Genomic DNA, 25999 nt, shown 5'->3' on the forward strand with positions numbered 1-25999 from the left:
TCAGTTTCAACAGCATTTCATGAGACAGAGTTCTAGATTTCCTCTGAATTTGTGTGTATGAAGGCTCCCAGATATCATCCCTGAACAGCCCACTCTGGTTTTAAAATTATGTATACCATGTGAGGTAAAAATTTCACTTACTCTACCCTAACAATTCCTTCAATAACCTTAAACATTTCAATTAGATCATTCCTTAATCTTTCAGATATTTTTAATCAGTCTGTTCAAAGATATTGTGACACACCTCTGGAGCAGGTAGGACTTCAACTGGACCTTCTGGTCTAGAGGTAGGGACATGCCCACTGCATCACAAGACCCCAATCCCTTGATCTTTTTTACTTGGTGAATACAAGCCTAATATGTGCAAACCGACTCATTTTTTCAATTTTTTGCACTGCACCCACCCCACACCAACACTGCTCCCCCCTCATCCCACAAATTGAATGTATCTTTCTTAAGGAGTGGACAACATTTCAAAAATTATCCAACTGTGAAGCACAACGGGATATTTTAGAATGATATAATCATGTACTATGCATTGTAAGTCGCTCTCACTTAAGGCATCATATATCAAAATTAATATCTCGCACAGCAGTTAGGTTTTAATTTAGAAAATAAGAAACATAAATAACAGTGAGAGGATACAGCTCTGTGCTTGGCCCCAGGCTTCTGCCTTTTGTACACTACCCAGTACCTTCTGCATGAGCCTTACCACATTTGGTTATAATGTCTTTTACTGATGAAATAGGGAAAAATTGTGAGCAGTGCCAGAAGGGTCAGGAACGAAAGGACATAGATTTAGAGTGATAGGCAAAAGAAATGAGGGACTATGTGTCAGAGACAGGGATGGAGATAATTTTGTGCAACAAATCATTATAAAATGAAATGAGCTGTGTGAAAAGTGAAGATTTAGTAGTAATTTTAAAAGGGAATTTGATGAGTAGTTGAAGGGGAAAACAACATAGTGCGAAAGGGAAGGAACAGAGCAGTGGGATTAATTCAACTGTTTCTTTTGGAAAAGCACAGACTGAGTGGCATTTGTTTGTGCAGCATCATTAGAACTAGGCACAGGAACAAGCCCTTCAGCCCTCTAAGCCTGTGCCAATACATGTTGCCCTTCCAAATTCTTCCATTCTTGATACTGTGATCTGAAAATACAGGCCTATGCAAGCAAGGTATCTAAGGACTGCTGCTCAAACTGTTCAAGTCTGCCCTGCAAGAGTCAGGATAAGATGGGAGAAGAGGAGACAAACATTGGAAAATAAAGTTTAAGTATAGATGTACTGTGAAGCAACAGTAAACCATTGCAAGTATGCCTGTTATTTGCTGTACCAATACAATAAAGATATATTCCATTTATTTACCACTTTGCACTTTGTCGACAAGTTTCAAACACCTCTACGCTAAAAATGATTTTTTGTATTTAGAGTGTGGTGATTATTGTTACGTAGGCAAACACACATAATTATGTGAAAACATGCAAAGCACTGAGCTTGTACTGCAGCAACCTCTGCATCAATGTGTGAATAAGCTGTTGAAAGCTTGACATTTATGTTCACATCTCCCACTAAATCTTAGTAAAGCAATGTGAATGCTAGCAAATTATAGTTGTTAATGATTTCATTTGTGTTCCTCTTCACACCATGAATTCAGTAATAAAATACTCTAGAGTGAGGAGGAGGAGGAGGAGACTGAAGAATTCTATCTTAAAATTCACCCCCTCCACACTCCTGACATTGGGTGCACTTTGAAGTCAATGCTGCCTGTGTGAAACTTCGAGTAATTTGATTAAATTCATAACTTTGTGACAACCTCAGGAGTAGTGGGGAAAATGAACCAGCATACTTCCCCAAGTCCATCACGACACTTGCAAAACTCATGACATAGTATCCAGCAATAGTTGTAACTTTACTACAGAATAATATTTTCAAAAACATCCAGATAGTAATAAGGATTAAACTTCCTTTATTGGTCAGAGTATTGAGTACAGGAATTGGGAGGTCATGTTGCGGTTGTACAGGACATTGGTTAGGCCACTTTTGGAAAATTGCATGCAATTCTGGTCACCCTCCTATCGGAAGGATGTTATGAAACTTGAAAGGGTTCAGAAAAGATTTACAAGGATGTTGCCAGAATTGGAGGATTTGGGCTATAGAGAGAGGGTTAAAGTGCTAGGGCAGTTTTCCCTAAATTGTTGGAGGCTGAGGGGTGACCTTATAGAGGTTTATAAAATCATGAGGGGCATGGAGGAGATAAATAGGCAAGGTCTTTCCCCTGGGGTGGGACAGTCCAGAACTAGAGGGCATAGGTTTAGGGTGCGAGGGGAAAGATATAAAAGAGACCTAAGGGGTAACTTTTTCACGCAGAGAGTGGTACATGTATGGAATGAGCTGTCAGAGGAAGTGGTGAAGGCTAGTACAATTGCAACATTTAAAGGGCATCTGGATGGGTATATGAATAGGGAGGGTTTGGAGGGATATGGGCTGGGTGCTGGCAGGTAGGACTAGATTGGGTTGGGATATCTGGTCGGCATGGACAAGTTGGACCGAAGGGTCTGTTCCCATGCTGTACATCTTTATGACTCTATAACAAATGAATTTAAGATTATCAATTTGACTTGCAATGTGTTTCATTTGCATGTGCTAGAAGCTACATATATTCATTAACTGAACCTTATTCTGTGTAGGCAAAAAGAGTCTGTGCATACATTGCACCACTTCTTTTGAAACAATTCTGATGAAGGATCGCTAGATTTGAAACATTAACTCTGCTTTTCTCTACAGATGCTGCCAGACCTGCTGAGTTTCTCCAGCACTCCCTGTGGGAAGTGAACCCTCCAACCACACGGGATCAATGTTGATTTCACCAGTTTCCTCATTTCACCTCCCCCACCTTATCTCAGATCCATACCTCCAACTTAGTGGGTGGCACGGTGGCACAGTGGTTAGCACTGCTGCCTCACAGCGCCAGAGACCCGGGTTCAACTCCCGCCTCAGACGACTCTCTGTGTGGAGTTTGCACATTCTCCCCGTGTCTGTGTGGGTTTCCTCCGGGTGCTCCGGTTTCCTCCCACAATCCAAAAAATGTGCAGGTTAGGTGAATTGGCCATGCTAAATTGCCCGTAGTGTTAGGTGAAGAGGTAAACGTAGGAGTATGGGTCTGGGTGGTATACGCTTCGGCGGGTCGGTGTGGACTTGTTGGGCCGAAGGGCCTGTTTCCACACTGTAAGTAATCTAAAAAAAAAACTTGGCACCACCCTCTTGGACTACCTCTCCTACCTGTCCATCTTCCTTCGCATCTATCCGCTCTGACCTATCACCATCACCCCCACCTTCATCCACCTATCGCATCCCAGCTACCTTCCCCCCAGCCCCACCCCAGTCCCATTTATCTCTCAGCCCCCTTGGGCCGCCCCCCACCTCGCGTTCCTGATGAAGAGCTCCTGTTCAGGAGAAATGTTAAGAAACACTTCTATATACAAAGAATGGTTGATGTATTAAACTCTCTTCCATAATTGGCAGTGGATGTAGGATCAGTTGTTAATTTTAAATCTGAGATCAATAATTTTGTGTTAAGCAAAGGTATTAAGGGAATTGGGCCAAAGGTATATGGAGTTAGGCCATGATCTAATTCAATCGTGGTACAGGCTTGAGGGACTGAATAGCCTACTCCTGTTCCTGTGTTCCTATAATCTTCTCAGAGTCTTTGTATTATCCCCACTACTTGCCTTCTACCCACTTTTTAATGTCACCTACAAACTTTGTATTAGCTCATTCACTTCTATCATTCAAGTCAATTAATATGTTAGAAATAACTGTGGTCCCATCAGTGATCACTCTGTCACTCTACTAGTCACAGACTACTATCCTGAAAATGCCTCCCTTATTCCAATTCAGTCTTGTCATCTTCATTCACATTCTATGGTTGTCTTCCTGGTGAAGTAGACATTTTCAATCCTCAGACATGGTGCGAGAGAACTGCAGTACACTTAGCATTATCTTTGTGATTGGTACTGATACTTCTTTGGAAAACAAGATTAAAATGTTGCTCAATCTTGTGTTGACTCATTTTCTGGTAACAAAGTCAAATCTGTCGCGGCAGTTTACGTATGAGTCTGTTCTGTTGTCTGAACAACCCCAATTAACATTTTCTCAATGAGCTCAAGTGAGTTCTGCTGCTCATTCTTATTCTCAGTATTTGCATCTTCTGACCAACCTTGCAAACGTTTATCTTCTTAATTTCCTACAGTGATGGTGGGATTATAAAACACTTCCACACTTTATATAGAGTCAGGGACCTTCCTCCAGTTGACAATAGAAAACATTGCTCTTCTGCCAATATAGGTAGTAGATTAATGGATTTCTCTTGTTCTTACAAAAGTCTACAAATGTCAACAAAACCTTTGTCTGGTTGTCCCTTTTCTGGTTAGTAATAATTGATGTCTCTGAACCAATTGGTCTCTTGGAGCTAGCTGAACTGCTTCAAATAACTTTAAGAAGCTGATGTTAAGGCATGAGTACAGTTTCAAAAATGAAAAATATTGATTCTAAACCACAGACATTTCAAAACTCACAATTTTTAAATTAGTTTTCATCCTTAAAAACTTATTAATCACCATCTAGTCATTTTAATTCTGCTATGAAGCCTTTCTGTTCAGCAGCACTGGTATAATTTATGTTGTTATCCTCCTCTGTCTACAGTAGCCATGCCTAAGATGGTGGCAATACTCATCTTGATGGTTTTAAGTACTCCTTTTCTATCTTACCAGCTTGGTATTTTGCATTGTTATTTTAAATATCCCCCACCCCCAACTGGGAATTCTAACTTTACTCATAGAATTCTGAAATTATCCCACAGATCCTTCCCATATGTAACCTCCTCGTGTGACTAGTTTTTGCTCTCTTCCTGTACTGTTTTATCTGTTCCTATCTGTGCCTGAGCTATGAGGTGAAGGCTTTCTTCTGGAGTGCTGCTTTTGGTCTGCTGCTGCTTCATAGAATATTGCTGACTACTTGTCTCCTAAATTGAATGGACTTTTATCACAAATTTTATGAAACAATCCATACCACTGAATACCATGTCATGTACTGTAGTACCAAGCACTGATGGCTTGTCATTGGGGTAGAGTACTGCCACCAATTTGATCTCTTAGATATTGTCTAATCAACCTGCTCAATGGTAGATGTTAGTACAAACCTCTGGAGCAGGTGAGACTTGAACCTGGGCCTCCTGGCTCAGAAGTGCTCTGATGAGTCTTAGGCCTATCTAATTAATATAGACATGAGGTATAGATTGGTTAACTACAATCCCATTGGGTGACTTGATACCTGAGATTCTCATGAATTGAAACAGTTTTAAATAGAGACAAAAAAGCTCTGACTTAAAATATTCCCCGGCCTCATCTGACTCTCCAAGTTGGTCAAGTTCCATGAAGATGATGAGAATTAAACAAAAGATAGTATAAGCTGAGATTAATATTTTACCCAGGGCAAATGACACCAGTCAGCAACTCCAAGGTTCTCAACTTGTATTTAGCTTACACCTTTACCAGAACGTTTACCTTTGAGGGGAGCAATGCCTACAATTATCAAGCCTGGAAGCAATCAATTCAGCAGATGTAACATTCAATCAAACTGCTATTTCAAAGGATGTTTTTGGGCAGAACAAGAACTGAAAACTGGAGACAGAATAGAATCCACAGAATCCCTAAATTGTGGAAACAGGCCCTTTGGCCCGACAAGTCCACACCAACCCTCCGAAGAGTAACCCACCCAGACCCATTCCCCTTACTCTATTATCCAATATTTACCCCTGACTAATGCACCTCACCTACACATCCCTGAACACTATGGGCAATTTAGCACGGCCAATTCACCTAACCTTTGGTTTGGATTGTGGGAGGAAACCGGAGCACCCAGAGGAAACCCATGCAGACACAGGGAGAATGTGTAAACTCCACACAGACAGTCGCCTGAGGCTGGAATCAAGCCCAGGTTCCTAACACTGTGAGACAGCAGTGCTAACCACTGAGCCACCGTGCCGCAGAGATGGCCCTTCCTCCCTCCCTCCTTCTATCTCTTAAGAAGAAAATGCATAATGACAATACTGACTGTAAAGAGACATCAGGAAATAGAAGAATTTAGAATATATCTTAAGACAATATTTGCTAATGCTGAGGGTTCCAGAAACCAACTAACTTATTATCGTCTCAAGTTAAAATCTCATGCCTCCTACCATCCAAAGATCTTTGAAGTGTACACACTTCTATCCTCTTTTTACACAGGCTACAATCTTAGTACCTGTGTGAGAAGGCCAAGTGACTTGAGCAAAGGCCATATGTTGGATTTATTTATTATTTATCTCAGGGCTACCAGTTAATAAATTTGGTCTTTATTAACTCCAGAAAACCTTGTAATTGGTTCCTTACTGCTACAGCAAACATTAGTTAACTGGATTTTAAGTGAAGAGAGGAATGGTAAGAATGGTAAGGAATGGTAATGTGGGTAACGAACCAGGCCAGGTGTTAGAATTAGAGGTAGGTGAGCACTTTGGGGATAGTGACCATAATTCGGTGATTTTTACTCTCATGATGGAGAGGGATAAGTGTGTACTACAGGGCAAGAGTTATAGCTGGGGTCAGGGAAATTATGATGCGGTGAGGCATGACTTAGGATGTGTGGCTTGGAAAAGTAGACTCCAAGGCAAGAGTGTAAATGATATGTGGAGCTTGTTCAAGGAGCAACTATTGAGTGTCCTTGATAATTATGTACCTGTCAGGCAGGGAGGAAAGGGTCGTGCGAGGGAGCCGTGGTTTAATAAGGAATTGGAATCCCTTGTTAAATGGAAGAGGGCGGCCTATCTCAAGATGAGACGTGAAGGTTCAATTGGGGCGATTGAGAGTTATAGGGTAGCCAGGAAGGACCTGAAGAGAGAGCTAAGAGCAGCAAGGAGGGGACATGAAAGGTCCTTAGTCGGTAGGATTAGGGAAAACCCTAAGGCTTTCTATAGGTATGTTAGGAATAAAAGAATGACTAGGGTAGGAATAGGTCCAGTCAAGGATAGTAGTGGGAAGTTGCGTGTGGAGGCGGAAGAGATTGGGGAGACACTGAATGAATACTTTTAGATTAGATTAGATTACATTACAGTGTGGAAGCAGGCCCTTCGGCCCAACAAGTCCATACCGACCCACCGAAGCGCAGCCCACCCATACCCCTTACTCAGGAACAGGGCATTGTCGTCGATGTGAATACTGAGTCACAAATAAGTAGAATGGATGGCTTTGAGGTATGTAGAGAAGAGGTGTTGGAAATCCTGGAAAAGGTGAAAATAGATAAGTCCCCTGGGCCTGATGGCATTTATCCTAGGATTCTCTGGGAAGCAAGGGAGGAGATTGCAGAGCCATTGGCCTTGATTTTTATGTCCTCTTTGTCTACAGGAGTAATGCCAGAAGACTGGAGGATAGCAAATGTGGTTCCCTTGTTCAAAAAGGGGAGTAGGGATAACCCTAGTAACTATAGGCCGGTGAGTCTCATTTCTGTTGTGGGCAAAGTCTTAGAGAGAATTGTAAGGGATAGGATTTATGCACATCTGGATAGGAATAATGTGATCAAGGATAGTCAGCATGGTTTTGTGAAGGGCAGGTCGTGCCTCACAAACCTTATTGAATTCTTTGAAAAGGTGACAAAGGAGGTTGATGAGGGGAAAGCGGTAGATGTGGTATATATGGATTTTAGTAAGGCGTTTGATAAGGTTCCCCATGGTAGGCTACTGCAGAAAATACGGAGATATGGCATTGAGGGTGAGTTGGAGGTTTGGATTAGGAATTGGCTGGATGGAAGAAGACAGAGGGTAGTAGTTGATGGCAAAGTTTCTTCATGGAGTACCGTCACTAGCGGTGTTCCGCAAGGATCTGTTTTGGGACCATTGCTGTTTGTCATTTTTATAAATGACCTGGAAGAGGGGTTAGAAGGTTGGGTGAGCAAGTTTGCGGATGATACGAAAGTCGGAGGAGTTGTTGACAGTGAGGAAGGATGTGGCAGGTTACAGCAGGATATAGAGAAGCTGCAGAGCTGGGCAGAAAGGTGGCAAATGGAATTCAATGTAGCTAAGTGTGAGGTGATTCACTTTGGGAAGAATAACAAAAAGATGGGGTACTGGGCTAATGGTCGGATACTTGGTAGTGTGGATGAGCAGAGGGATCTTGGTGTCCATGTACACAGATCTCTGAAAGTTGCCACCCAGGTAAATAGTGCGGTGAGGAAGGCATATGGCGTACTGGCTTTTATTGGTAGAGGAATTGAGTTCCGGAGTCCTGAGGTCATGATGCAGTTGTATAAGACTCTGGTGCGGCCGCATCTGGAATATTGTGTGCAATTTTGGTCGCCATACTATAGGAAGGATGTGGAGGCACTGGAACGGGTGCAGAGGAGGTTTACCAGGATGTTGCCTGGTATGGAAGGAAGATCGTATGAGGAAAGACTGAGACACTTGGGGCTGTTTTCATTAGAGAAAAGAAGGTTTAGGGGTGACTTGATTGAGGTGTACAAGATGATTAGGGGGTTAGATAGGGTTGACAGTGTGAACCTTTTCCCGCATATGGAGTCGGGTATTACAAGGGGGCATAGCTTTAAATTAAGGGGGGGGTAGATATAGGACTGAAGTTAGGGGTAGGTTCTTCACTCAGCGAGTCGTAAGTTCATGGAATGCCCTGCCAGTAGCAGTGGTGGACTCTCCCTCTTTATGGGCATTTAAGCGGGCATTGGATAGGTATATGGAGGAGAGTGGGTTAGTATAGGTTAGGTGGGCTTGGATCGGCGCAACATCGAGGGCCAAAGGGCCTGTACTGCGCTGTATTCTTCTATGTTCTATGTTCTATAACTTAAGCCTTTGTTGCAACCAACCTAAAAGGCTAAAAAGGAAATTTGTTCACCCCCTTCGTAGTCATTCATGACTACCATTCCTGATCACTAAATTAACCTAAAAACAGAAGGGGACACTGGGGATTCAGAGGACTGTATACTGCATAACAGTGACCACATTCTGTAGACTTATTAGATTCTGGACTTATTACAGTCTCATAGACTCTAATATTGGCAGTCTATTAGAGGTAGCTGATGGGGCAGGTACTACCAAGATTTCACACTGAATCTCTTGTCATAATGTTCCCTATGAACCTTCTTAGAGATCATCAAAAATCACATGACACCGGATCATACTCAGAGTCATATGGTTTATTTGAAAACACAAGCTTTCGGAGCTCCACTCCTCCTTTAGGTGCTAGTGAGGGAGGATATATTGGACACAGAAATTATAAGTAAAAGATCAAAGGGTCATATAACTGTTGCGAATGTATTGAACATACCTAGTTGGCTGTTAGGTCTTTAATCAGTTAGAATGGAGATGCAGGTTGTTTGATTATTATATAAATCCCAGAATTTCTTTCAAGTTACTGCCCAGAAATAACTTAAGGTTTTAACAATATAAAATAGGTGATACCTCAGGTCAGACAATGCGTTTTAGTTATGAGGCCTAAAGCAGACTTGTTTAGAGTCTGTCTTGTGCCCTAACCTGGAATCAGTCTGGTTTTATTTCCAAAGCCATTCTTAGACATCAGTTTACAGAAGACTTAGAGTAACCTTCAATTGCAAAATCGCTTACTTCTTGCTCTTTCAACTGGTGAAATATACTCTCAGGTTTCACAGCACACTTTCCTCATCTGTCACACAACATTCAAGAACAAACATTTCTTGTGCTTAGTGTCAACTGATCAAAGCCACTCAGCACAATTAAAGTGAATGTGCACAACACATTATAAATTGGATGGTAATCTGTGGAGGCTCACAAATGGCTTCAATAATTCTGAACATTGGAAAAGGGATGATGAGACAGGAAACAGTTCCTACTTTCAATTGCACTGACTTCTCCTCATTGGTGGGTGCATGCCTTAGCATTGGTTTAATTACAAGAATAGGTTTGGGATATGGTGTTGCATATGGTCAAATTGCTCTCCCCAATCCAGTTCTCTCTTTCACAGCTTTCACATGCCAGTCGGGTCAGTGATTGAAAAGTGAAGCCAGAATAAGAATGCAGCTTTATTAGGAGAGGTGAGAAAAGAAATTAGCACCATGCTGCAAAATAATCAGACTCCTTTGTGAGCCATGCTCAGGTTGCAATGATTAGCACATTTGAATTTTTAGGGATAAAAACGTACTGAAGGAGAGATGTTGATATTAATAGGTGCTGTGACTGCTGACTGACAACACAGTTTAGTAAGACATAGGAAAATACTTTAGATTTCCATTAAATAGGAGTGTTCCTGCATGAGGAACAATGCAGGCTGTTCTAGCTCATCTTGAGTTGCAGCAGCAGGCCAAAGTTCACCAACACGTGAATTCTACCATGGTGCAGAACCGCAACTGCATTGCTCAATAAATATTTTATCCCATTAGTACACTGGGTTGTGGTCAGACCACTGAGGTGTATGAACCTTGAAATGAGGAATCACCACATTCTCAATTAAGCACTGAATTTACAAGCAATTCTGTATATTAATCAATATCATTGTGCAGATAAAGAGAGAGAGAATGCAATTCACACTTACCTAGTTTTAGGGGATGTTGTTAACCATTCCTCGTGTTTCTCGAATGTTATTAAATAAGCTGCAATTTCCTGAAAGACACAAACAGAAGTAAAAAAATCACTTTAGATGCAAAGTAGAATTCACATACCAATCTGCTTTGTGCACAAGATCTCCCTCCAACAGAAACCTTCTCAAAGACGAAAAAGGTATAAAAGAATTGTGATCATTCATTAATCATTCCTTTCCAAAACAAAAAAAAAATCAAGGTTTCTAATCGCATGCTTCATATCCAAACAGTAATTCCATAATGGTCGATATAAAATCACAGTTCCACAAGGGTTGGGTTGAAGAAATAACACAGTATTTTTTAAAAATGGTCATTTATACCATTCTTCCACAGAGGATACCAACAACAAAATCTCTAATTAAAAAGAGACATTTGGCCTCGTCATTCTTTTGAATAGAGAATTAGGAGAAGTTTTTTTTTTAATCTGTCCCTCTCCAATCCCATTTACAAGACCTGTCCCCTCCTATGCCATAATCATGGCATTAATCATTATGCACCATTCCCAGAATTCATAATAACATAATATGATATATTCAGCCCATAGTACTGTGCTGGCTTTTTGGTCAGCCTGTTAGTTTCTTATGTCCCTGCTTTTTCCCTGCATCCTTACAAATTACAAGAAGTCTGATGAATGATATTACTGACCTGTTCTGCCATAAGCTAATGCATTAACTCTTGTTTCATAGGATAGAGGGATACTGCTGATTGGAAATCTATCATGGTGCAGGAAAAGTGGGTTTGTACCAGATGCTTAGTTTCCCCATCAGCCATCATAATACAACGCACCAATGGACCCTGTATTAATTTCTACAACACACTGTAATTGTTCAATTTATATTGCATCCACATCCACTATAAGCAATAGGTTGCAATTACAATTGAGGTTCATTAGCAACAGCACCAACTTGGTATAATTTATGAAACTATTTGTTTTGCTTGGTGTAAAAAATTGCCAATTGTATTTGCTAATGTAGAGAGTAAACTTTATCTTCCTGCTGTAAAATGTGCCTCTGTCCCAGATTCAGGAACATTCTCACCACAACAACGCAATTTTGCATTCCATCTTTCCACACTGGCTTCTGAAACCTTTCTGAATTATATTACCCTTTTGTGCTGCATGTGGGTGGTTTTATGCTGTGGCTCTACTCAGAGCTACAGTTGCAAATTTTACTTGTGCTTCCCAATAACTTCAATTTTGCGAAGGCTTCCCCATCCCACACTCAGACAAATACTATCTTGACGTCAAAGGCAGTTGCTCTCTCCTCACCTCTGGAATTAAGAGTTTTTGTCCATATTTCAACAAATCACAAAGATATTTTATATATTTATGAAGCATTTAAGTGGACGCTGGCTCAGTAAATGTGGGAGAAAAGAACAGCAAGTGGATAGGATGAGATTAAGATGAGTGGGAGGAGGCTTGTGTGAAGTGTAAATATAAGCATAAACCAGTTAGACCTAATACTTTGCTAATACGTAAACAGCTGCTATTTATTTTGTTATTGGAATATGGTGGGTCCATTCATTGTTGCAAAGAAAATCCAATTCCAATTCAGGCACCCAGAGGTAGAAAATAATCCTCACAATGGTAATCAGTGTGGAGTTTTGGTGTGGTTGTGCCAAGGAGCTGCTCCCAAAGATATGGCTGACCAAAAAGTTAAAAACATCTTCAATTTCACAATTGATGTGGGATCAGGAGAAGCAGAGTGCTCCTCTCACCTTCTCAGCACTGCTGTGGCGTACTGCTCTCCCATGATCCAAACCTCCTCTCACTGCTTTCACCCCACTTCAACTCCGAGCCACGAGATTAAGTTTCAAGCCCCAAACCAAAGACGTGAGCACATAATCTAAGGCAGCATCCCTCAATAGGAAGGAAAACTTTATTGACAGACTGGCCATCTTTTGGACAAAATATTACTGAAGCTCTGTTTGACCACTCAGTTGGACATAAAATATTCTACAGCACTACATGGAAGAAAAGTAGTGGAGTTCTCCCCAGTGTGCAGCCAATATTTGTCCCTCAACCCTTATAAATGAAACAGATTAGCAAATCAAAATCAGATTGCTGGCTGTGAGACAATACTGTACATTATTTTGGCTGTCACATTTCCTGATATTACAACAGTGACTACATTTCAAATTTAGTTCATTAGCTATAAAACATATTGGAACATTGTGAAAAGTACAACATAGTTATATGCAGGTAAACCTTTTCCTCCCTGTGTTAATTATATTCCTTAATACGAGCCTGAGAACAGCATTCTCCATTGCTCCAGTGTGCAACATTTCCCACAGCAGCCATCTCTGTGTGAGATTGCCAATTCGTACTGAATTATGAACAGTTTTCTGCTGCAGATTCATGTCCACAAACCCATTTTTAGATCTCAGGTTCCCAGTGTGAGAAGGCGATTTACTCGCCAACAATCTCCCCTCCTCGTTCAATCATTATAAACTATATTTTATAACCTTCACGTAGGCAATAGGTGGATTATAAAAACTTGTTATTCCACAGGCATTACTCCATAAGTATAGAATAGCACTTTAAGCAGTGTTACTTGTTCAGTCACAGTCCCCAATAGACCAATCTCACTGAACAATTCACTCCTTACTATATAATTTAGATAGTCTGTACATAGACCCCAGTGCAACAAATCTCCCTCATTTATACCTTAGCAGCAAATCATTCTCATTTGAAGCAGAGAAAACAGAAATGAAAACCCTTCTAGACAGAAACCAACACAAGCTGCATAAACTCTAGTTGGACTTGAATGGACTACATACATTTTATTTGAAATATAAATGGGAAAATGAAAGATTGGACTGCAGTGTTACAGAGAAAGGCAGTAAGATGGAGAAGCAGAAGTAGGAAACTAAGTCCATTTGAGTCTGCTCCAACATTCAATGAGACCATGTTTGATCTGATAATCTTCACTCACGATAACTTTTGATTCTGTTACTGATTAAATTATGTCTACCTTAGCCTTGGATATACATGACAGCTCAGCCTCTACTGTCCTTGAAGGTAAGGAATTCCACAGATTGACTCACTGTGAGCAAAGAAATTCCTCCCCATCCACGTATTAAATTGGTAACCCCTTATACCGAGATTATACTTTCTCATGGTAGACTCTCTCACAAGAGAAACAGCCTCTGAAGCATTTACCCAAGATCAATGTAGTGAATCTTCTCTGGACTGTCTCCAAAGCCAGTATATCTTTCCTTAGATAAGGGAAGAAAAACCGCTTATAGTATTCCAATGTAGTCTAACTACTGCCTTCAGTAGTTTTATCAAATTGTCTCTATTTTAATACCATTCAGTTTGAAATAAAGGGAAACATTTTATTTGCCTTCTCTATCACCTGCTGTATGTCTATTCTAGCATTTTGTGATTCATGCACAAAGACCCCCAAATCTCTCTATGCTACAGTTTCCTGCAATCTTTCTTTTAAATAATATTCAAGCTCCTCTGTTCTTCCAGCTCAAAGTGCATTACCTCACATTTTCCTGCATTATATTCCATCTGCCATATTTTTGCTTTCTCGCTTAACCTGTCTGTATCTCTTTGCATATTCTTCATGTCATTCTCACCACTTGCCTTCCCACCTATTTTTGTGTCAACCACAAAATGGCTAGACTGCATTCACTTCCCCCATTCAAGTCATTAATATATTGAAAATAATTGCAGCCCCAGATTGACCACTGAAGCACTGCCATTAGTTACCAGTTACCAGCCTGAAAATGCCCTTTTATCTGGACTCCCTACCTTCCATTAGTTAGCCAATCCTTGATCCATACTAAAATATTAACTCCTGCATCATAGGCTCTGATCTTATTAAGTAGCCTTACATACTGTACCTTCTAAAATGCCTTTTGGAAATCCAAATATGTTACATCAACTGGTCCCCCTTCATCTGTTTTGCCTCTCACCTCCTCAAAGAATTCAGATAAATGTGTCAGGCATGATCTCCCCTTTCTGAAACCATGCTGACTCTATATTTTCCCAAGAACATATGTTAAGCAAACTGACCTACAGTTACCTTTCTTTTTGTCTCCTTCACTTTTTGAATAAGAGTTACATTGACAGTTTTCCAATTCTCTGAGAATTTGTCAGAATCAGATTCTTAGAAGATTAGCTGCATGGTTACTTCTTTTTATGTCCTCGTATGCATCCCATCACATTTGGAGGACGTATTGGTCTTTAGCCTCACTTGTTTCACAAGTACTTTTGCTCTAGTGATTTTAGACATTTTATTCCCTTTCTCCATTTTTGCCCTTTGATTACTTAATATTTTTGGAATGCTATCAGTATCTTCAACCATGGGGACTGATGCAAAGTATTTATTCAACTCCCCTGCCATTTTCTGGTTCCCATTATTATTTCCCCTGCCTGGTTCTCTAGGAGTCCAAGGTTCACTTTGGCTCTTGCTTCCACTTTATGTACTTAAACGAGCTTTTGCTGTCTGTTTTGATATTATTTTCTAGTTTACTCTTAAAGTTTATTTTCTCCCTTTTTTAGAGATCTCTTGTTCGTTTTTAAAGCATCTTCATTTTCTTTTCAATTCAATACTGTCCTTAACTTGTTTGTTAATTGTGGTTTGTTTATTCCCTTCCTCAATCATTCTTTCTAACTAGGTTATATCTTTAGTGTGAGCCATTAACTATTTTCTTAAATGTCTGCCATTGTTCCCCAACTGTTTTTTCCACTAAACTCCTTTCCCAATCCACTTAGCTAACTCTGGAATCATTTCACTGTCATTACTCTTATTTACGTTTAGCACAGTTGTTTCTGTCCTAAGTGTCTCACTTTCATACTGAATGCTAAATTCTCCTATGATGTAGTCACTGCACCCTTTTACTCTCGAGACTATTTATTAAACTGCCTTATTACACAGTGTGACAAACAGCCAAGTTTGTTTTGTAACTCTAATGGCAAATGGTGCAGTGTTCATTCATGGATTATAATCAGTTATGATTACATAACAACAGGATGTAGCATTTGCTAAAGCTGGAACTGAAAGAGATTTGAAAAATGGAAATATTTTGAGAGACAAACTAGTACTAGGTGCCTTTGTGTTAAAGGTAGTACTAAGTGCCTTTGTGTTAAAGGTAAACTGCCTAGCAACTGATTTTGGATTAGTTTTAAGTTGCAGTTTTCTTAGAGAAGTGAAAGAAGAGAATGGTTGGATTCAGACTTTCAAAGGACTGAAAGTTAGCCAGATCTCTCTCTAGCCCTCTGAGAGTATAAAAAAAATCAACACATAGACTTCGCAAAGAAAATATTTAAGCTCAAGCAAGACCCAAATGACTGGCATCACCACAGCCGGGAACAATATGATGTAATTGCCAAAAACCAAAAGAAGTGTGAGAATGCCCCCCACTTTTGATTTGAACTCTTGATACTCAGAATTTGACCCTTTTTGCCTATATTTTCCACTTATGATATCCCTGCAAAATTATTTAACTTGTCTTTCTTGTCCATCCTATTTGTGAAAGAACATGTACATGTTTATATTTAAATATGGATACAGTTTAAATTTGCAAATTTATCATTAATCCATTTTGCCACATGTTAGAGGACTTTTTTTTTGTTTTCTTGTTCATTGATGAACACTGGTGGGAATTTCTTTCTCCTTCGATTTTTGTTTCAATTAGGCATTAACCAACATAGTGATTAGGCTGGTCATATTTCACATTAGTGATGATTCATGAAATAGTGGGGTCGATTTCAAATGCATTCTTCCCATGGAGGTTGTGACAGAATGCATCAAACACTCATACTTCATTAAAAATATATTGACCATGCAGATGTCATAACACAAATTTGCCAGAGTGATACAGCTTAAATTAGTCAAATTACAAGGACATGTTGTGGAGATTAGGCTTGTATTTGTTTTCAGTAAAAAAGATTAAGGAATAATCTAATTTAGGTGTTTAAGATGATCAAAGGATTTGACAGAACAGATACAGAAACTATTTCCTCTGTTGGAGCAGTCCAGAAAACTACGGCATACCTTAAAATTAAAGCAAGGCATTCAGGTATGATGTCAAAAAGTACCTTCTCACACAAAGAGAAGTGGAAGTCTGGAAGACCCGCACACATTTTTGAGGCTAGTTTGTACAGAAATTGTTCAATCAAGATTGGCGATTTTTATTGGGAAAGGGTGTTGAGGGCTATGGAACTAAGGCATGTAGGGGAGTTAATATACAGACCAGACACTGGTAGTTTAAGCAGCTACCTAGTCAGTCAGCTCCTCTAAAGATTTCTACATTAAGTGTGCTTTGTTTTTCTCCTCTATCTGTATCAAGTCTCCACTTCTCCATCGTGCTTCACTGACGTGCCAGCTAAATGGTTTCACACCACTTGGCCGTTCCACCCTAGAGAGTATGACAGTTGAATTTTGGCCATCAACTCTGTGATGTTTAGCAGGGTCAGCACGGAGTGGTCAGGAGCTGGAACTCGTGCCCAATTATCCGTCCCCTTTCCCTGGCTCAGGGTTGCTTATGATATTCCTGTAACATAAAGGTCAACTAACTCAGCCAAATTACAGGATCGAACCGTGGATATCTTCACTTTGTGTAGTTCAATATTTCATAGGATACATTCACCTACTGAAATAACAGGCAGTTAAATTATGAACATTTATCCATATTACTTTTTGTATAATTAGGAAGAAATTATTTTTCCAGGTGATTCAGTCGTACATATGAGGGCCAAATGTCCTCAGCGTTTGGTGAACCAGCCCAGGGCAACCTGTGTTTTGCTGTGATGCTTTTGGTCTTTGAAAAAGGAGAGCAGCTCAACAAGTTTCAGCTATTAAATGACTGGCAGTCTGCCTCCTCCAAGCTGAATGCTTGCATCAAATCTAGATGGAAACCCAGCTTGTTACAGAGTGAAATTACTGTGGCTCAATATAACTCTTCAGCTCTCTAAAGTTGGTTATTATTATTATGTTCAGTGAGAAATCCAATACGTTCACACTGACTGCATATGTTCCAACTGTGAGGTGTAGCAATAGGTGGTCATCGCAGTGTCAGTGGTAGGATGTGCTGTGCAACATTTGGTTTCAAAAATAAATATTTCTCCTCTTCTTAGTCAAAATATTTTAAAAATTGCTGCAGTTTGATTGTAATTGCAGAGCACACTTTATCCCAACACATAGTGCCAAATGATCGATGTAATTTGAGTGATAGGGCAGTCAAGTTTAAGATAGGTCAGAAGCAGACCAAAGTAGAAAGTGAGAGATGAAAATTTAGAAAAAAAGACAGAAAATGACATAAATGAAAGAAGAGTGATATCGGGAAAGAAATTGACAAACATGCTTGTGCACAGATATGTATTCAGACGAACAGACACAGAAGAATGGGTTTGGATGTAGTTAAAAATGGGTCCTGAGAGAGAGAAACAGAAATAGAAAATAGAGTAAGACAGAGGGAAAGAGAAAAACAGAGGACAACCAAGTCAGAGAGGAAAAGATTGAAGACAGTAAAGGAGAGTTGAGGGAGACTCAGGGAGGGAGACAAGATGGAGCAATTGGCAGGGCAAAGAGAAACGGAGCAAGAAACTGAGACACAACAAGACAATCAGTGAAACAGAGGGATGGAGAAGCAGAGAAATGAAAACAGTCATCATTCTGAGAAAAAAGATCGGAGGGAGAGACATACAGAGACACATAAGCAGAGAGAGAAAAAACACTCAAAGAACAGTGACAAAATAGACCGAGTGGAAGAAGGGGAAGGGGAGAGATGTGTTGCTGTGACCATTCAACGAGGCACTCAATCTCATGTACAACTAGTCTACCATAGGCTTCCCTGTCACCACCTTCACAATTTTAGGGAGCATTCTGTGGTTCCTTCACCCAAAAAGATTACATTTACCCGGATTAAATTAGCCCTGTCACCTTGTGTATATAAAGAAGAAAAAAATGGCACAACTAAACCTGCCTGTGCAGTCTACCCATGCAGTATTCCATCGATTAATCTCTACTCAGCAGATAAAATACTGCAAGCAGAAACGTGTTACAACTGCAAAACATGCAAGGAATATTTGAGAGCTGCGTCTTTAAACAGTTCTGAAATACAAACAGGCCTCATCATCACAACCTACATTATTCATTCCTGACTCGCTGCCTTTTGCAGATGACATTTCCATGGTCACAGCAGGACTGGGATAATGCTCCCTGGAGAATTTGATTGTGTGTGCCTGGTGTCCTTTAACCTTCATTCCAGTTAGCAATCTGGTATTGGTCCAACTCTAACTCTAAGTCTAACAAGAATTTCATTGGCACATTACTTTTTAAGGAGTTTGTTGTTTCAGAGCTAAGTTTTGCCCAGGGAATCTTCCGATCTTGCACTTCATCCTCAGCAGGAGCCCTGTAGGAAAAGCTATTTCACAACCCTTCACACCCCACCCACTCGTCTCTCCAGGGTTAACATCAATTTTCTATTAACCGTATGCTGAGAAGCTGGGAAAATTCTACCCCAAGTTGTGAAGCAGTAACATTCCTACCACTCTAATTTTCTGACTGGTTTACTCTGCCCTTTAATTCTGTGCTCACAGTTAAATAATTTATCATGTTTAGATTACCTAAGGTATTATTTTGGAGCCATTGATCATGTCTCACCTTATCCTTGTGTTTTTCTATAAATAAAACAAACTGTAACCTCCCTTTATAGCTAAATTGTCAGAATATCATTGTTCTTGAACATCCCAGAATCCCTACCGTGTGGAAATAGGCCATTCAGCCCAACAAGTCCACACTAACTCTCCAAACAGCATCCCGCCCAGACTCACCCCTCTACCTCCCTATAAGCCTGCATTTCCCATGGCTAATCTATCTAACTTAGACACTACAGCAATTTAGCAATGACCAATCCATCTAACCTGCACATCTTTGGAGTGTGGGAGGAAATGGAAGCACCAGAGGAAGCCGGGAGAATATGTTAATTTCACACAGTCGCTCGAGGCTGGAATTAAACCTGGGTTCCTGGAACTGTGAGACAGCAGTGCTAACCACTGGGCCATTGTGCCAGCCCATGGTGATCTCAGTTTTTATTTATGCATCTTTTGAAGGACTGGTTACTAAATCTGTATCACATACCAATATTCATCCCTCAAATAATGTTTGTGGGAACTTGCTATGCCAAAATTGTGTGCTGTGTTTTCCACATTGTAACAGTGACTACCCTCCAAAGTATTTAATTGGCTGTACAGCATGATAGGCCATTTGAAATCTTGAAAGGTGCTATCGAAGTGCTGGTTAATCTATTTAATTGGAGAAGCCAGTTTACCACTTCCTAAAGTCTGGTGGGGGAGTGGGAGGTCTAGGATAGAAAAATTATATATAATTGTGGATGCAATGGCAGCTGGCTAACCAGACTGATGATGCTCTGGAATGTTTTAATTTGTCTTGAATCTTCAACTAAAATATTCGAAAGGTTCCAAACAGAGCTGAGATTGACACCAGTGCATCAGCTTGCATTATATTAGCTTATCTATAGAAAGGGTAAACCAACACTTTGGTGCTGACAATGAATTAGAACTTTCTGCTGCCAACACTGGAAACTTACAGCATATATATGCTATTTTGTTTCTCCCAAAAAAAAAGACTCCTCCTTGACCAGCTGCTTACACACAGTCAATAATCACGCTCAATGATCTCTCTGAACTATTATCATTGTATGAGATTCATGTAGCTTACATGAAATAAACTGGAAATAGCAGAATGTGTTTTTCTCACTTTATTGCTGAGGAACAACTTCTGACAATGCACTGACACATCATTCCAATGAGGATTCTTCAGCCAGCAGTTTAGACAGTGATTGTTGCCGTGTTATTTGACTGCAGCGGCCATCACAGCTGATGATTTTCTGAAACCCCTATTGGTAGGATGGATACTGATCAGGAATGGTTAATCCAGACGGATGGACCCCCCCCAGCTGTGCTGAAGGACAGATGTGTCTGCAGTTATTGTTTCACCTGCCACCAGCTGACAGTTCAATTACGTTTCTCATTTTAAGCATTTGATCAGAGACAGGAAAACAAAGAGAGTATTCCCGAAGGATTTAATTGTGCGAAGTGTTTAAAAGATTAATGTGCATCAAGATCATTCAATTTTATTCGGTTGGTCTTGCCTTCCCCTTGACCTTTTGCCTCTTCATTTCAAAATCAATCAGCTCTGACCCCTTCATATACAAGAAATTCGTTTCACAACACCCAACAGTGTACACAGGCAGCACATGCATTTATGTCACATTGACTTTAAGTTAACTTTGAGACAAGAATAATCCACATGTATGCAGGTAATGCAATGGGAATGGAAATGGAAATGGATCACAGCCTTATACAGTGTTTACCTCTTCTGTACCAAACCAAGTTCCAAAACATACCTCATACAAATAAAGAGAGTTTTTAGGAAAAGAAAAAAGTACATCTTGTCAGTATCAGAAATGCTGGTCCCTTTAGTCTACAGTTGATTCTTTAAAAGCATGATGTGGATGTCACTGATTGAGCCAACATTCACTGGCCATTCCTGGTTGCCCTCGAGAAAGTAGTGGTCAGCTGCCTTTTTGAACCACTGCATTCCACAAGCTGTAGGTAAACACACAATGCCATTGGGGAGAGAATTCCAGAATTTTGATGAAGTGAGACTGATGGAATGGTAATATACTTCCAAGTCAGGATGGTGTGTGATTTGGAAGGGAATTTGCAGTTGATGGTTTTGCCATGCATTTGCTGCCCTTGTCTTTCTAGAAAGAAGCGGCTGTGGATTTGGAAGATGTTGCTTCAGGTGCCTTGGTGAATTTCTGCAGTGCATCTTGAATATTGTACACATTGCTGCAACTGACTGCTGAATGGAAGATATAGATGTTTATGATTCTGACAGACAGCAAGCATGCTCAATGAACTTTGTGTTTAGAAGCAATAACATCTCTGAATAAATTGATTGGAAATATAAAAGAAAAGAGCTGTGTTCTTTCCCCCTCCAATTCCATTTTAATTTTATTTTCTCCCTCTTTCCCTACCCTTTCCTTCCCTTTTGTTCCTGTTGACTGCCTTTGGTGACAGTGCATGCAATTCATTAAGTTAAATTGAGACACGAGTGATTTGGTGGTGGTTTTACAAACAAAAAGAACTGGGTTCTTGAGAGGCTTTCTTGGCCCAGGGGTCTGTCCCTACCATTGAGCCAGAAAACCGGTTCAAGTCTCACCTGCTCCACAGGTGAGCAATAACATGCCATAGAGACTGATTTTAGAAAAAGAAACAGCTGGGGTTTTTAACCCTCCCCATCCTTTTCTGTTATTGTTGCACCGTCCCAGATGCGTAGTCCTTGTAACTTGTTATGTTAATTGGTGAAATAGCTGATGTGGTGGTAGATTTTTCAAAATAAAAGAGCTGGGTTCTCCCACAGCTCCAGGCAACAGGTCTGGTGGGAGTCATAGTTCCTAATTACCTGCTTCTCTTCTGCAGCAACGTTCAAGCCTGGGTGCTCTTAGAGACAGAGCACATAGTGTCTGGCTACACCTCTGAGGCATATAAAGAGAGGTGGGCATCGAGGGGTTGGAGTGAATTATCTCCCCATTTTGATTTCGCCCATCCCACTTACCCTACCCCTGCACTATCCCTGGTGGGCAATGTTGGTTAATTGTTTTAATTGACTGACTTGGTGAAGGTTTATTTAAAAATAAAAGCTGGTTGGTAGTGTTTATTGAAGGTTGTTTATTTCACTAGCTAATTGGTTAATTCAGTGATGAGGTATTAAAAGAAAAGCTGGGTTCTAAAAATGCAATGGACTCAAAACGTTAACTGTTTCTCTCCTCCACAGGTGTTGCCAGACCTGCTGTGTTTCTCCAGCATTCTCTGTGTTTATTTCAGATTTCCAGTAACTGCAGTATTTTCTTCTTCTATCTGTTTGATTCTCTGCCCTATTCCAATTCTGAGGCCTTTGCCCTCTAACTGTTCCATTGAAGTCCAATATAAGTTGGAAAAACTTTTTGATTAGGCACATTACAGCCTTCCAAATTCAACAATGTGTTCAACAATTTCAGATTACAAAAATAGTTTTCATATTTTTCAAATGTTAGCTGTGGCAATTATTGTGCTACATCCACTTACTGCAGAGCCATGTTTTCATTCTTGTCCCAATCCAATCTCTTTGTTTTATTTCATCATCCTATTTATTATTTCATCACTCCCACCTTCTACCCTATCACAGACTACCCCTCTGTGCTATTATTTCTCCCTACTTGTCCTGTCTTGTGCTCTTGTTCTAAAACATGTTACATCTCGGATGGTCATGGCTAGCACAAGGGGACATAGCTTTAAATTGAGGGATGACAGATATAGGACAGAAGTAGTTTCTTTACTCAGAGAGTAGTAGGGACAGAACACACTACCTGTAACAGCAGTAGACTCGCCCTTAAATGGTCATTGAATAAACACATGGATGAAAATGGAATAGTGTAGCATAGATAGGCTTCAGATTGGTTCCAGAGGTCGGTGCTACATCGAGGGCTGAAGGGGCTGTACTGTGCTGAAATGTTCTATATTCTATCGCTAAATTACTCCAGTTCTGATGGAAGGTCACCGTCCTGAAACATTAACTTTGCTTCTTTCCCCCCGGCCACAGGCACTGTTTGACCAAATGCATATTGCTAGCATCATCTGTGTTTACAACATACTGACAGCATTCAACTTATTGCTGATATTGTGGAAGAGATTTTAAGCCTGTACATGGCTGATTGAATAAGAAGGGGCATAATATTAGTCATTCAAATGGAAGATCATGTACCCTCAAAGTCTTCCCTCCCTGGTAGAGAAAGACGCATTATTGTAACTATACTTTTTCCAACACCACAGAATCCCATGACGAATACTGAAGTTAATTCCAAATGTCCTACTAAAGTGAGGAGTCTTACTGATCCTCTCTTTTTGAGTTGAACAGTAATGACTGTATTGTAATGGAGCCTGTGAGGGACAATTAGAATTCACATGTTAAAATTAATTTAAATGTAATCTCAGCTCACCAACATAAGGAAATATAAAATGTACAGACCTTCAGGCTTTGCATTTCTATTTATAACTACATTGTTAAAATACAGATGCACATCTCAACATTGTCATGAATGACATCAGGAAAACTTTTTATCTCTCACCATTGAAAGCATCACAGCTTTTGTTTCTTTGGACTTCTATTTCTATTCCTCCTAAACTCCCAACACCCTAACATATACCTATTCCCCATTCCCTGTATATCATTGTAATGAAACCAAAGTTCGTAAGAACAGAAGAAATTCAACCATATGGCCACTCAAACCTGATGGGCTATTTGATAATGTCACAACTGATTTTCTACTTTAACTTTCCATATTCTTTGATGCTCTTGGTATCTATGTAATAACCTGGAATATACTCAACAACTGAGCATCCAAAGACCCCATGAGTAGAGAATTACAAAGATTCACAACACTTCAAATAAAGAAATTTCTCATCTCATTCTAAATGAATAAACAAAGTGGATAAGTTGAGGGCACAATGGAGTATGATGTAATTGCTATCACTGAGAAATGGTTTGGGGACGAAGAACAGGGAGAGAGAGAGAGAGAGATGGGGTGACAGGAATGGCAGCTCAATATTCCAGGACACAGGCTCTTCAGGTGAGGCACAGAAGGAGGTAAAAGTGAGGGATTGTTGCAATGTTAGTCAGGAAATCAATTACAGCAGTCAGGAGGGAAGATATTTTAGAAGCCACTTCAAATGAAGCCAACTGGATAGAAATTAAAAACCAAAGAGGAGCAATCACATTCCTGGTAATGTATTATGTCAGAAATAGAACATCAGATATGTAGGCAAATTTTGGAGAAGTGGAAAAGTAAAAGGGTAGTGACAGTAGGAATTCCAACTTCCCCAACATTAGTTGGGTAGTCAGAATGTGAATGGTTCAGAGGGAGCATTATTCTTAAATTGCATCCAGGATAGCTTTTTAAGGCAGTATGCAAAAAGGCCCAGCAAGAGAGGGGGCTTTTTTTTTTGTACAGGCCCTTTAGCCCTCAATGTTGCGCCACCCTGTCATACTAATCTGAAACCCATTCCACCTACACTATTCCATGTCCGTTCATATGCTTGTCCAATGACGAATTAAATGCACTTAAAATTGGCGAATCTACTACTGTTGCAGGCAAAGTGTTCCATACCCTTACTACTCTCTGAGTAAAGAAACTACCTTTGACATCTGTCTTATACCTATCTCCCCTCATGCTTGTGTCCCCTCATGTTTGCCGTCCCCATACTTGGAAAAAGGCTCTCCCTGTCCACCCTATCTAACCCTCTGATTATCTTGTATGTCTCTATTAAGTCACCTCTCAACCTTCTTCTCTCCAACGAGAACAGCCTCAAGGCCCTCAGCCTTTCCTCGTAAGACATTCCTTCGATACCAGGCAACATCCTAGTAAATCTCCTCTGCACTCTTTCAAAAGCTTCCACATCCTTCTTATAATGCAGTGACCAGAGCTGTACACAATACTCCAAGTGTGGCTGTACCAGAGCTTTGTACAGCTGCAGCATAACTTCCTGGTTCCGGAACTCAATCCCTCTATTAATAAAGGCCAAAACACTGTATGCCTTCTTAACAACCCTAGGAGAAAGTGAGGACTGCAGATGCTGGAGATCAGAGTTGAAAATGTGTTGCTGCAAAAGCGCAGCAGGTCAGGCAGCATCCAAGGAACAGGAGAATTGACGTTTCGGGCATGAGTCCTTCTTCAGGAATGAGGAAAGTGTGCCAAGCAGGCTAAGATAAAAGGTAGGGAGGAGGGACTTGGGGGAGGGGCGTTGGAAATGCGATAGGTGGAAGGAGGTTAAGGTGAGGGTGATAGGCCGGAGTGGGGGTGGGGACGGAGAGGTTAGGAAGAAGATTGCAGGTTAGGAAGGTGGTGCTGAGTTCGAGGGTTGGGACTGAGACAAGGTGGGGGGAAAGGAAATGAGGAAACTGAAGAAATCTGAGTTCATCCCTTGTGGTTGGAGGGTTCCTCGGCGGAAGATGAGGCGCTCTTCCTCCAGCCGTCGTGTTGCTATGGTCTGACGTTGGAGGAGTCCAAGGACCTGCATGTCCTTGGTGGAGTGGGAGGGGGAGTTGAAGTGTTGAGCCACGTAGGCTTACTTGCGGAACGTTTCAGAGAACACCTCCCTCCCACTCCACCAAGGACTCCTCCATCGCCAGACCATAGCAACACGACGGCTGGATGAAGAGCGCCTCATCTTCCGCCTAGGAACCCTCCAACCACAAGGGATGAACTCAGGTTTCTCCAGTTTCCTTATTTCCCCTCCCCCCACCTTGTCTCAGTCCCAACCCTCGAACTCAGCA

General features: G+C 40.6%; 1 protein-coding gene across 7 annotated transcripts in view; it reads right to left on the bottom strand.

Annotated features, from left to right (window-relative positions):
• Positions 1 to 25999, bottom strand: part of camta1a (calmodulin binding transcription activator 1a) — a 1306542-nt gene that overhangs the window by 658051 nt on the left and 622492 nt on the right. For all 7 annotated transcript variants that reach the window (XM_087980408.1, XM_087980405.1, XM_087980404.1 and 4 more), the window contains exon 3: positions 10601 to 10668. In XM_087980408.1, coding sequence (XP_087836534.1) covers positions 10601 to 10668 — 68 coding nt within the window. The remainder of the gene's footprint in view (positions 1 to 10600; positions 10669 to 25999) is intronic.

The sequence above is a fragment of the Chiloscyllium plagiosum genome, unplaced genomic scaffold, assembly GCF_037043375.1.
Source record: "Chiloscyllium plagiosum isolate Xiang-an unplaced genomic scaffold, Cpla_swu_hap1 HiC_scaffold_37, whole genome shotgun sequence".
Classification (NCBI taxonomy): Eukaryota; Metazoa; Chordata; class Chondrichthyes; order Orectolobiformes; family Hemiscylliidae; genus Chiloscyllium; species Chiloscyllium plagiosum.